The sequence below is a fragment of the Saccopteryx leptura genome, chromosome 5 (genome assembly GCF_036850995.1).
Source record: "Saccopteryx leptura isolate mSacLep1 chromosome 5, mSacLep1_pri_phased_curated, whole genome shotgun sequence".
NCBI lineage: Eukaryota > Metazoa > Chordata > Mammalia > Chiroptera > Emballonuridae > Saccopteryx > Saccopteryx leptura.
Genome location: NC_089507.1, coordinates 68,554,247 through 68,568,169, shown reverse-complemented (window position 1 = coordinate 68,568,169; position 13,923 = coordinate 68,554,247). Strand labels below are relative to the sequence as shown.

The 13,923-nt window shown below is 42.2% G+C and overlaps 1 protein-coding gene across 4 annotated transcripts in view; it reads right to left on the bottom strand.

Moving 5' to 3' along the window:
* AFF1 (ALF transcription elongation factor 1) overlaps positions 1–13,923 on the bottom strand; it is a 210,229-nt gene that overhangs the window by 85,143 nt on the left and 111,163 nt on the right. For all 4 annotated transcript variants that reach the window (XM_066385023.1, XM_066385024.1, XM_066385025.1 and 1 more), the window contains one exon: positions 12,869–13,789. In XM_066385023.1, coding sequence (XP_066241120.1) covers positions 12,869–13,789 — 921 coding nt within the window. The remainder of the gene's footprint in view (positions 1–12,868; positions 13,790–13,923) is intronic.

Genomic DNA, 13,923 nt, shown 5'->3' with positions numbered 1-13,923 from the left:
GCCAAGTGATGGGAGAAAGGTTTAAAGTAACCGAAAAAGGGGTGCAGGTAGAAGGGCAAGAGAAAGAACACTGCCTTCTCTAAGATCAAAGGAAAAGAGGTAAATGGTGGGTGAGACAAGAATTTTTTTTTTTTTTTGAGTCATCATAGGTTTGAGAGAACTGGAAAGTTATATGCCTGGTGGCCTCACTCTCTAAAGGGTAGAAGCAAACTTAAAGGCCTCAGGGCAGACATATAACCACCACGACCAAAAATGAGCTTTAATCACCCTCTCATTTGAATCGAGCGTACACCTAACAACTGCATGATTTATCCGGGGCTGACACGAAGGCAAGGCCAGGTAGAAAAACAGAACTCTTGACACTGTAAACAAGTCACACAGGTGGTGAAGACACAATTACAATATACAGATGACGCATTATGAAAGCATACACCTAAAACCTATATAATCTTATTAACCAATGTCACCCCAAGAAATTCCATAAGTAAATAAATAAAACTGTTACACAAATGAAACCTTTCCTTAAGTGTGTGTGGTAGAAAGAGCACAAGAACTAGAAGCCCAGGGTCCTGGTTTCGTGCCCACCACCTCTGACACTAATGAGTTTACGTCATCCAACTTAAGAGACGGGGTTCCCTGGCATTTAAAATAGTGATTCGTGCCGACTGCCCTGCATAAGGCACACGGTTGCTGTGATAACCGAGAGAGAGATAAATAAGCAGTGCTTTGGAAATTAAAACAGGGCGGGGGAGGCAGCAGAATTATTTCCCAGTGCAGATGCCTTTCTCTGGCGAGACTTGTGCACCAGGGACTGCCAGACCCAGAATGCACTCTGCTGGAACGGGCCTGCAGCCCCCCTGCCGTCAGGCCGGCTGGGAACTGGGAACTGCTGAGGCAGGGCGGCCCTCATCTTGGTAAACCAGTTGGTTTTTGTGTTTTTTTAATTTATTGTGTTGACATGGTTTCAAGTGTCCCACTCAATGTAACACCCTCTGCACCCCACATCATGCCTCCCATTCCCCATGCAGTCTCTTAAGAGTAAATCTGCCCCTTGAATCCATGTTAACACAATAAATTAAAATTTAAATTTAAAAAAAAGGAAAAAAGAAAGTAAATCTGCCTGGCCTATGGTAGCAGAGTGAAGAAAGCATCAACTTGGAATTCTGAAGTCACCGGTTCACAAACCTGGGCTTACCCAGTTAAGGTACACACGGGAACTGCTGCCAGTTGATGATTCCTGCTCCCCACCCCATGCCCTCTATCTCCTCTCTCTAAAATCAATAAATAAAATCTTTAAAAAGAAGTCAACCAGTTTTTAAAGGCTTGATTACCCTAAGCAAATGCTTTCTTTTCCTAGGCTTTTCATTTGCTTATTTTTGACACTTCATACTCAAATTTTTAGGGCTTTATTCATCAAGAACACCTTAACTGGGAATTCCTGGTCCCTTAAATCTGATTCCACCTCATTTCTCAGGGATTCCCCAGTAAACAAGTTAATGTTTAGAGACTCCCTACTTTCTCAACAGCACTAATTCCTCACTTTGATAGCCTTCTATCTAAATCTGACCCTTTTCCTTAAAGCCCAATTCAAATTTTAATTCTAATCATTCCCTCCACCACCTCTGGAGCTCTGATTATGTACTGTACTAGGCACTGTACTAGGCACTTTGTATAGAACGCCTCCATCTAGTAGCCTCACTGCATATATGGATAAACTGACAACACAGCAAGGTTAAGTCCCTTGCCCAAGATCTCAGAGTTGTTAACACCATGATGTCTGCCATGAAGCCAAAATAATTTCTCCTTTTCATTAATGACTCTGATTCTTGAATAAATTACCCAATAAGCAATTAAAGAATTTAAAAAACAGGTTCCAGCCAGACCAGGTTGTGGCACAGTGGATAGAATGTCAGCCTAGGACACTGAGGACCCAGGTTCGAAACCCCAAAGTCACCAGCTTGAGCGTGGGATCATAGACATGACCCCACCCATGGTCGCTGGCTTGAGCCCAAAGGTCACTGGCTTGGCTAGAGCCCCACGGTCAACGCACATACGAGAAAGCAATCAAGGAACAGCCAAGGTGCTGCAACTACGAGTTGATGCTTCTCATCTCTCTCCCTTCCTGTCTCTCTGTTCCTGTCACCCTCCCTCTCTCTTGCACTAAAAAACAAACAAAAAAACTGGGCTCACCTCCCCACTGCTCCATCCAGGCTCTATCCCATCTACTCGAACCACAGGCCCAGCTTCTCCTACGAGACTCTCACCATGTGTTGCCTCCATGTCTCTTCTTTCCCTAATGCTCTCACCAATATCCAAGTACTTCAAAAGTCAATTCTAAAAAAATTGACAGTATCCTCTTAAAAGGTAACATAATGTAGATGTCAGACTTAAGGGTGGGACTAGAGCCAGAATACCTGGATCTGGATTTATCCAATATTTAATTAAGGGCTCAGTAAGCTTGGACAAATGAATCTCTCTGTACCTCTGTAAGACTCTCAATTAAATAGCAATAATAATAGTGCCTATCACATGGGAGGGTTGAGGATTTCTGAATTAATACACGTAAAGCACATGGAACAGTTCCCACCATAAGTGAACAAGAGAACAGTGTGAGCTCTCTACAATCAACAGTTCCATACTGATTATACTTTATTTTTTACACTACATACTAAATTTAGTGTGCTAGTATCTTTCTCTCATTCACTCTTTTTAAAACTAGATATTCAAATATTCACTGACTGAAAAGGCAGAAACCCAGAATGTAAAAAATGTGAATTTCTCTATGACCAAATTGTTCCTGATAGGAAAGAGTATTCTAAATTTTGTAAGAATTTCCAGATTGTTTAATAATAGGCAAAAGAATTTTCACCAGTTAACATGTTCTCAAGCATAAAAAATGTTGGAAGAAATTTTAATTACAGCACAAACTTCTGTAAAAACAAAACAAAACTGTTTATCCCTAAAATGCAATAGCATATATTTGCTTTAGGGTGAAGTACTACATTTAAAAAATTGATCAGTAAGAAAAAGGAGAATCTATAAAGCATGAGTTTCTAAGAATGACTGCAAGAAATCAGAACCCAGAATGATTTCCTTTCTTAACTCATGCTTCAAATTCTTGCCTATGTGAATTATCAGAGTTCTATTATTTGTAAATCAAAACAACAGCAAAACCCTAAGGTGATTAATCTAAGGGACACAGCTAGAAATAGGACCTCTAATTACTTAAATAGGGAGGCCCCTAGATTAAAACATTAAACCTCAAAACCCTTCAACCAAAGGATTAAGGAGATTAGCATGGGCTTGACAAATTACCACAGGGTTAGGGGGGAAAAATGTGGAGAGAAAGTAGGTCAAGCTTTAGCAGGGAATTACATACAAGTTCAAGAGAAAAACTAATGGTGTATGAGGACCCTGAATCTCTGTGAGGGGGAAAAAATGCCAACCTACCAATTTCAACAATTAAAGAAAGGAACAACATCAACATAAAAATAGCTACTTATAAAGTTCTTGGAAAATATGAACATGCAGCAAAGTTAACCTTGGAACTAATTATTTTCAAATAGACGCTGGCAATGGAAAAAAAGCGATATAAGGCCAAAAAATAAACTTGTTATGATAACATGAACCAGGATCCTCTCTTAAAAGGAATTCTGCTTAAAAGTCTCACAAGCACTGGTCACCCCCTACCAAAACCAGCCAAAATCACAGCCACTAACTCAAGTCATCAACAGGACTCCCATTGGAATATCTGGTTTTCTGTCCCTGAAGATTATCAGTTGGCTCAAAATAAAAACAATCTAGAGAAGAGCTAAAATGACTCGCTGGCTCCACGAGAGCCTGGGAGAGCAGTGCCTGGGAAGGCTCTGAAGAGCCGAGTGTCTGTGTCTTGGCAAAGGCACAACGTAAGACCCAGGGGGGATCCAATAACCCTCCACAAACATCTCAAGTGGGAAAACAACAAGGAGGAACAGGAATTTCTGATCCTGGTACCAAGTGTACTTCTGGCATTTTGAGAAGGAATACCAAGTAAAACATTCAAAGAAAACAACTCTACTATCACCCAGAAAGATTTTCACGGTTCAGCTGTTGGCTTTCTTATTGGGCTTCTATAAGCAATTCTATTCTTTGCACTAACTCCTTTCTAGCAGTTGCAGAACTTCTAAAAATTAGTTTGCCTATGTTATTTAAAATGTGTCCTTCAGAGTTTAAAGTACTTCTTCAAACTCAAATATCTGCCAGGATGAGGAAATTAAAGGTGGCAGTTTCTACTCAGCTATAGTTCGTGAAACTTAGTATTAGAATTCTCAGCAAAATTCTAGAGTTTGTAAATATTGGCTGGAGGGGGTGGGGACAGGGAGACCAAACTCTATATGCAAAACAAAAAGTCTACAGGCCCAGTCTGGCCCTCAGGCTGTTTGCAGCTTCTGTTGGTAAAACTTGCCACTTGCTACTACTTTTTAAACTCTATTATCTATTTTGGGGTCTCAAATTTAGCCAGCCTCTAAGAAGATACAGGTTACTTATTATTCATTATTTCTCACAGACTGGAAGTATTCTGCTCCAGACACCGAAGTCATCAGGTAACTGTGTACACACACAGCCTTTCTGCTTTGCTATCATTTTTCTAACATAACACATCTAAGTCATGTAGGCCTGCCAAAATTAACTGAGACCGGTCATGGAATCTAAATTAAATTTGCTATAAAAGTTACTATAATAAAAAGTTTTAGGAAACCTGGGTAAGGTTATACCACAATCTTAGTTTCCCCATGACCATGAAGATGTTGGGAACACAAGAAAGGAAAACATAAACTGTGGAGGAAGAGAAGAGTAGTTCTGGGGTCCTCGTCCCTGTTTCCTCCCAAAAGCTACATCCTGTCCTGCTCAAGAGAAAAGCCCCATGGTTCAGTGTAATCCTTTGCCTGAGGCCCACTTGGAACACCTACCCGGGCCATTCTCTCACTCCCTGTGACCTGTTATTAGCTCTTCTGGAACGGATTCCATTTCCTGGCTCTAGAACAAAGCTCATGAGAATCAGACACAGATTATTGAGCCTACCTGTAAACCTGCCGAATCAATCTCCTGAGGAATTATTAATTTTTAGCAATTTATATTTGTGTGTAACAGAGACAGTGAGAGGAAGAGATAAGGAAAGACAGGCAGGAAGGGAGAAAGATGAGAAGCATCAATTCTTCGTTGTGGCATTTAGTTGTTCATTGATTGCTTTCTCACATGTGCCTTGACCGGGGGGATACAGCAGACCAAGTGATCCCTTGCTCAAGCCAGCAATCTTTGGGCTCAAGCCAGTGACCATGGGGTCATGTCTATGATACCACGCTCAAGCCAGCTACCTCAGGGTTTCGAAAGTGGGTCCTCTGTGTCCCAGTCCGACCCTCTATCCACTGCGCCAGCGCCTGGTCAGGCAGCAATTTGTATTTTTAACAGGCTTCCCTCAGGTGACTATGATGTGCTGTCAAGTTCCAAAATGAACACAAAATTTCCCTTTGATCTACAGTACTGGGCTCACAACTCGAAAGGACTTGTTGTAATGGCTCTGTATATCATGTGGCATGAGCCATTGGTATATACTGTTCCCTTGGTTTGTAACACTAGTGCTACTTAACCCCCAACATACCTGCTATGCTAGGACAGCAATGTTTATATGCTCTCGAAATTCACATTGCAATCCTAAACTGCAAAAATAATAACAGTAAGAGGCAGGGCTCTGAAGTAATGAGTTTAAGAGTCCTCATTATATATAAGGGATCACTGCCTTATAAAATTAATCCCAAAGAGATCCCTATCCCTTCCACCATGTGAAGACACCAGCTTAAAAAAACTAAAAAAGAGGGTCCCTCAAGAGAACATGACCATTCTGGTACCTTGGTCTTGGACTTCCAGCCTCCAGAACTGTGAGAAGTACACTTCCATTTTTTACAAGCACCCTAGTCTGTGGCAATCTGTTATAGCAGCCTGGGCGGACTAAGACAGCCCTCACTTCAGCCACTTCTATTCGTCCAGGTCTTACTCAAACGGAACTTCCTCGGAGAATTCTCTGAGCTCCCTCATTTGAAGTCACAGCCCTCTTTTTATCGATCTGATAAAGTATGTAAATTCCTTTACAGCACCTGTAAAAGTTCTCACACATAGATCTGAGTGGTTATTTGAATAACATCAGTTTCTAACTAGATATTTAAGGTCCAGCAGGACTGGAACCACCTGGCTTTGCTCACCACTGTGAATCCTTCACCAGCACTAGGCCTGGCAAACAGTCAGTGATTGAGATATAGGAGTTAAAAGCTGCTGAGCTGACGATGTAGAATCAGGGGTCCCCAAACTTTTTACACAGGGGGCCAGTTCACTGTCCCTCAGACCGTTGGAGGGCCGCCACATACAGTGCTCCTCTCACTGACCACCAATGAAAGAGGTGCCCCTTCCAGAAGTGCGGAGGGGGGGCGGATATATGGCCTCAGGGGGCCGCATGCGGCCCCCAGGCCGTAGTTTGGGGACGCCTGAATAGAGGACAGAGATAGAGGACAGTGCACTTCTTGTCTTTTGAGTGGTGCACCAGCAGGATACACACCACTGACAGACTGGAAGTTATCTACCTGCAAGCTTAGATTATTTCATAAGAAAGTTCCTCTTTCAAGGTTTAAGATAATATGAGAGCTAAATATGGAAGTAGGATAGGTTGTTTGCAGGTATGAATGCAAATGAATCACTACCACAGTTTCCCACTGTGCATTACTTATTACTTCACACTGTTAGGCTGGTGGTTTATTGAAAACAGTAGGCTCAGCTTAAGAGTTGCCATGAGTTAAAGCAGTCCAACAATGAATTCACAGCTGCGGGTGACACTTCAGCCTTGGAAATCAGGTGGAAGCATTTAGAAAAAGCTCCTAAATGATGTCCTGAAAGGCCACAAAGAGCAACGCTTTGTGGAAATCAGACACCTCTAGACTCAAAGCCTAATTTATCTGGAGCAGAATGGAGTAGGACCATATAAGGAGACAGAAGTAATGGCAAATTGATAGTATTCTGCTAGCTTCCAGTGAGTTACTCGGGATGTAAATTAAGGTAATTGTACCATTTCTATGTATACTTCAAACCCGAAGTAAAAAAATAGAAACCTGTAATTTCCATTAATGTATGGACTCTCAGGTTTCCCAGATGATCTCCAGTTTTTGCTTCTGAAGACCTAACAGGTCCTCATTTCTTTGCATGTGTAACACCTGGTCAGGAAGGATCTAATTCAGCCTTCTCAAGTACACGTGCCTAGTCCCACAGCCTTAAATACCTAATACATGCACATTCCAAATTTATTACCTCCAGTCTGAACATTTTCTCTAAGCTGGTCTACTACTTATGACTGCCAACTGTCAAGTCTTACCTTGATATATACAAGGGGTCCTCGGATTATGACAATCTTGACATATGATGCTTCGAGTTTATGATGCTCACTTCCATTAAAATTTTTAAAAATCAAAACATGAGTGTTTCAGCTTTTGTTGTTAGTGCTGTACTTACGGACTATGTGGGCAAACTAGTTTGACTGCGCACGGCAGAAGAATGCACAGTACAGTGTACAGAACAGTGTATCTATGTCCTTTTCCTTCTTCTGTGGCTTAGTTGTGTTTTTATGTTCTAGATTATAATTTTACAACTGTGTTAGGATAGGTAAGTGGCTACGGCTAGGGTGTGTTTCGACGTACACCAAAATTTCAGGTATGTAACTGTCACAGGAACGAAACTGTGTTATAACACGAGAGTCCCCTGTAATGGCATCTCAAACTTAATACATGATGTATCCAGAGCTGTTGGTTTTCCCTCCAAATCTGTTCCACTCAAGTCAGCTCCATCGCAAACAGCTAGTATCATCCCACAAACTACCTTTCAAATAAAAAAACCTACCAACCTGCACTGATGCCTTGCTGTCCCCTCACCTCAGGCCCATTCCCATCTCAATCAATCACAAAGCCCTACCCAGTTCCCTGCCAAATATACCTGGAATTACCTCCATTCTAATTATGTACACTGCTACCACCCTAGCTCCCAGCCATCACATCACCATCATGCCCCACCCCTAACTGCTCTCTCAGTTTCTACTCACCCTGGCCCCTCCACGTCCTTTTACACTAAGGAGCCAGAATGATCTTTTTCTTTTCTTTTTTTTCTTTTTTTTTTTTTTTTGTATTTTCTGAAGCTGGAAACGGGGAGAGACAGTCAGACAGACTCCCGCATGCGCCCGACCGGGATCCACCCAGCACGCCCACCAGGGGCGATGCTCTGCCCATCCGGGGCGTCGCTCTGCGGCGACCAGAGCCACTCTAGCACCTAGGGCAGAGACCAAGGAGCCATCCCCAGCGCCCTGGCCATCTTTGCTCCAATGGAGCCTTGGCTGCGGGAGGGGAAGAGTGAGACAGAGAGGAAGGGGGGGGGGGTGGAGAAGCAAATGGGCGCTTCTCCTATGTGCCCTGGCCGGGAATCGAACCCGGGTCCCCCGCACTCCAGGCCGACGCTCTACCGCTGAGCCAACCAGCCAGGGCGTCTTTTCTTTTTTTAAAAGATATTATTTATTGATTTTTACAGAGAGGAGGTGGCAGTGGGGTAGGGTGCCAGGGCAGAAGAGCAAGATGCATCAGCTCATAGTTGCTTCACCTTTAGTTGTTCTAAATACTTGATTGCTTGTTATATGTGCCTTGACCAAGCAAGCCCAGGGCTTCGAACTAGTGACCTCATGTTCCAGGCTGATATTCCGTTGTTTGTGCCACCACAGGTCAGGCCAGAATGATCTTTTTCAATAACGCTATCGTTCCCCTGCTCAAAATCCCCTGATGGCCTTCAGTTATAGTTAACAACAAGCAAAAGTACAAAGATCATAAAACTGGGAGTTCTAGCTCTGGCTTTGCTATTAATTATAAATATTAGCAAAGTGAAGTGACTTCAACCTTCTAGGCCTTATTTGCAAAATGAAAGGGCTGTATGTCTAGCTTTAACATTCTAAATCCAGTATACAATTTTACATGCCTATCTTGGCTTATTCCATTTCTTCCTTTTAATAAAATGCTTATTTCATAAATTCTGCATGTAAGCAGTCCCTCCCTGTCCATGCTCATGAACACTCACTCACACAGGGACTCCGTTGTTTTCTCTTGCTTTTCTTTGTTACCTTTAGGCAGAAAAGAAAAATATAAAGGGCCTTCCACCTTCCACTTGGGCAGGCCCATCTCCCATGTGGAACTAACTCTACAGCTGGAAGTTATCCACATGAGATTAGCGAGTACTGGCTGTGCCCTCAGATGGGTCATTTTAAGCTCCTATACATCTTCCAGCTGACGCAAAACTAAAACTGACACACCCAGAGCAAACTGAGTACAGATTCTTGCAGCGCAGGCCTCTATTTAATCAGAATATTGACATTTTGACAATTTTTTTCCTATTGCATTTTAGGGAAGAGTAAGTTTTAAATGTGAAGAATGACTTATCCCAGAAAAGAACATCAATTTTTTGGAAGAAACAACTAAAATATACAAATCATGTATTTCCCATGAAGTGAAAGGACAGAAAGTAGTGTGAGGAATCCACACTTCTGTGGCTTGAGCATGAAGACACACCAAACAGGCCAGATGACTGTTCCATTTCAGTTCATATTTAAAAAGTACGGTTTCATGGAAGCAGAAGGGAAGGGAGAGCAGTGAAGCAAACCACAGAACCCTCACAACCAGAACACAGGGGAAAAGAGCCTCCTCTGACTTGCCTGAGGACAAATTAAGCAAATAGAGAAAAACCACTTAGCTACCCCAGCCCCCACATCACAGCTCTTACCAACAGCCAACTTCCTCTTCTGCCTCTCATCTGGGTCCTTTGGCTCCAACACCACAAACAGCTCAGGATATTGCTAATATTCTAGTTCTTTTTTTTTAATTTTTAAAATTAATTTTATTTATTAATTCATTTTGAGAGAGAGAGAGAGAGAGAGGAGAAAGAATGAGAGAAAGAAGTGGGGGAGGAGCAGGAAGCATCAGCTCCCGTATGTGCCTTGACTGGGCAAGCCTATGGTTTCGAACTGGCGACCTCAGTGTTCCAGGTTGATGCTTTATCCACTGTGCCACCAGAGGTCAGGCTAATATTCTAGTTCTATATTCAAAGTTCACCTGCTTTGTGTTTAACTCCCTGCTTTTTGTCCCCCGTCTCTATATTCTCCTTGGAGTCATCAGAATATTAACTTTGAGATTTTAAATTTCATCTACATTTTCTTAAAAACATAAAAATAGACCCATTTAACTGGGTGTGTAAACAGAAAATTAATGCTAAGTATGTAAGTACTACATGAATGTGAGTCTTACTTAAAAGAGCTAAATCAGCTCTGGCCAGGTAGCTCAGTTGGTTAGAGCGTGGTCCTGATATGCCAAGGTTGTGGGTTCAATCCCCAGTCAGGGCACATACAAGATTCAGCCAGAGAATGCACAGATAAGTGAAACAGCAAATCTCTCTCTCCTCCCCTACCCCCCAACCCCTACTCTTTCTCTCTTTAAAAAAAGAAATTAATTAAAAAATTATAAAAGAGCTAAACTCAAATTCAAAACATAGCCAGGACAATACCCCTATATCAAAGATTTAGTTCCCTTTTATTCCAAGCTCTTGGCTCCTAACTCTCCTCACCAAGGACATCTTGAGCCCTCCATCAACCTGACCCTTAGCTTCACCACTGCTCCCCTAACCAGCCCACGGGCCCCAAGGGGGCTGCCACCGCAGCTGCCACTAACATGAGAGCCCTGAGCAGAAACCAGAAAGAGCCACAGAATTGAAATGAAGGCTGACTGCAAACACAGGCCAAAGATGAAAAGTTTATATCTACTCAACTGTTGATAGCAGGTGCATTTGTGCCAGGAAATCCCCATTCTCCAAGCACTAAACTTATGGAGGATTTTGTCCATTTCAAATCTCCACTCAGAAAATATGCAAGGGCTATCTAACATAGTCCTATGTTTGAAATTATGTATTAAATAATACCTTGGAGAAATCTCAACTCAGCTTATCTTTTATTTTCACCAAGAAAGCAAAAAGTAAAATAGCATTCTCTTTCCTGAAAGGCTACCAGAAAGCCTACTGGCTGAATTTACATAGGTTCACTGTCTTCAGGATGACACCTGACCCTTTCTCAAGCACCTGGTAGCAGATAGTTTGTACTCAGTTGTCCTCTATTCCTTTCATGTGTGCAAGCTGTCATTTATCCTGGGGCAGAATTTCTTTGGCATCCTGCTCTGTCTGCACTCAAGCATATGGTTGGGTATTTGGTGGACAATGCAAACACTTGTACTTTTGTCTTTAAATTGTTTTCAAGCAATTTTCGGTATTTTAGTGTTGTTGTTTTTTTGTTGTTTTTTTAAAGAATGAATGTTAAGTTGTCCTCTTATCTTTTTCTTTTCTTTGAACTAGGAAAATAGAACAGATCCTATTTGACAAATAAAGCAAAGCCAATCCCATTAAGTTCTTTGCTGTCTTAGTTATAAGGCAGGCTGACTGGCCCTCCTTTGGAGGAAGAGGATCTCACTTTATTCTTCCCACCTTCATTCTGCTCCCTCCCCCTAAATCCCACAACTGTACAAAATGTTCAATAAATGGCTCGCTCATACTGCCAACTTGGTCATTTCTACCAGTTGCTTTACACACCCCTTTCTCATTTTTCCTTAGCCACCAAACAAGTCACATTCTGGAGGCATCTGGAGACACTGCAGACGGAACCCTAATCTCTTCTAAAACAAAAACGGACACCACCAAGGAACAGATTTTTCTCCTTGAAGATAAGGATTATCTTTCCAGCTAAGGATTCTGGAATCTGGTTTTTTGTTTTGTTTTAGTTTTTTTAAGTTAAGGAATTTTACCTTCTAGGTCACTATGTAAGACTGCTATCTAGGTGCACACAAGTCTTTGAACAATGGGTATGCACATTAGAATGTTTATACAATAGATGTAACAAGACCATAGACTAACTTAACAGACAAGCTTTAAATATTCAACATTTTACTTTTACACTACTAACCTGAACTTTCGAGTCAATGGTATTTATTTAGAATTTCAGTGATAGGATGTGTGCTGATTCACCTCATTTAAACACACTGCTGCCATTATCAAAGGGGCAGAAAAAGGAACTTGTTCTTTGTTTCAAAAAGATACAGTATTATGGTTAATTGAAAAAGCCACAGTTGAAAAACATTCTGTATTTTATTTGTAACTCACTCTCATGTCACCACACCCCATTCTCCTTTCTTAGGTATTAAGTATAAAATATATTAGAATAAAACCTTAGTTTCAAAGTTTTTTTTACAATTTACAAGGAATAATTTTTTAAAAATACTTTGCCTTCAACATTTTGACCCTGTGTTTACTTTTTTAAAGATTTGGACCTCAAAGTAAACTAACTGGGGCTGAGGAACCAAAATAATCCTTTTCTTTACAAAAATAGCCAGTGTTCCCCGAGGCAAATAAACAACAAACAAAATTTAAAAATGAGACAACTCAAAACATTCTTTGAAATTTTCTGACAGAAATGTCCTTGTTGTGGGTTGTACAGCTATACATACTTTTCAAAACACAGCACACCATACTCTTATTATAATCTCTATATTTTACTAGATGTAAATTATGGCTCAATAAAAAAAAATTTTTTTAAATCTCTCTGCAAACCACATTTCAATATCTTCCATCAGTATTCTGTCTCAGACCTGAGTTTTTTGTAGGTCAACAACATCCTAAGGCCCAAAAAGAAATTCCTTACCCAAAAGTTACTGACATCCCTGCCCCCAACTCTCCAGAACATCCAGCTCCTCACACCAGAATTGCCCAGATAGGAAATTCCACTCACCTCAACTGACTGAGATGGCATCTTCAGCTTGGTGAGCTTGGCCTTGGCAGGCACTTTTAAGTCTGTTTTTTCAAAGGTCTGCTGCCGGTAATCCTCCGGCCGTGGTTTCAGCTCTGGAGACTCGCTGGGAGCCTGATCTTGACCATCCATGGGCCGGACGTAAGCCGTGGGCTTCTGCTGCATTGCAACGCTTTTGGAGGGGAGGGAGGGAGGGGGGAAAGACTGCGAAGGTGGCTGGGGAGGGGCTACCCCCAGACTGGAGACTGCCACCAAACTGTCCTTTGGGGTCTCTTTCTCGCGGACCTTTACCGCCAGGTCCTTGGGAGATTTGGTGGCGCAGTAGCCTTTACTGTTGTTACTGCCATGACCCTTGTTGCTGCCTTGTGTCCTGGGAAGAGTTGGCTGGCTGGAATGTACAGGTGACAAAGGGGGTACCGGGGGAGGTAAAGTGGAGAGTAAGGGAGAAAGCTCCCTCTCTGGGGCTGAGTCTGTCATCGAAGCACAGCGGTCTCCATCAGCTCTGCAGTCGCCATTTTTGTGATGACTAGAGCTGTACCCCTCCTGACCAAGGCGATCTTGGGTCACGTGCTGGCTGCCCGGGGCTCCATAGCTTTTGACATGGAGACTTGGCATCGGTTCCATTCTCGGCTGTGCCGTCTTTGGCTTGTGGCTAATGTTACCAACAGGAAGTGGTCCAGAGGCAGGAGTGCTAACAGGCTGGTGATGGACGCTTGTGTTGAAGGAGTGGGGTGGAATGCTGCTCCCCTTCTCAGGAAACAGAGGGTATCTCGGCTTTCCCAGCCTGCTTTCAGAAGTGTCCAAGTGGTGAGTGTGGGACTTGGTACTAAGTAACTCCTTTACTTCTTCATAGTTTCCCAACATGTTCTGTATTCGACTGGATAGCTCATCACCTTTTTCTGTCTGGGAAAAACAAAAAACAAGACAGCAAAGTTAGATACTGAAAAACAGTCTCAGAAAAACCAACACTCAATAAACCATGTTACATATAACACAATAAAAAAAAAACACCTCGGTTTAACGTGTAACAGAATTTA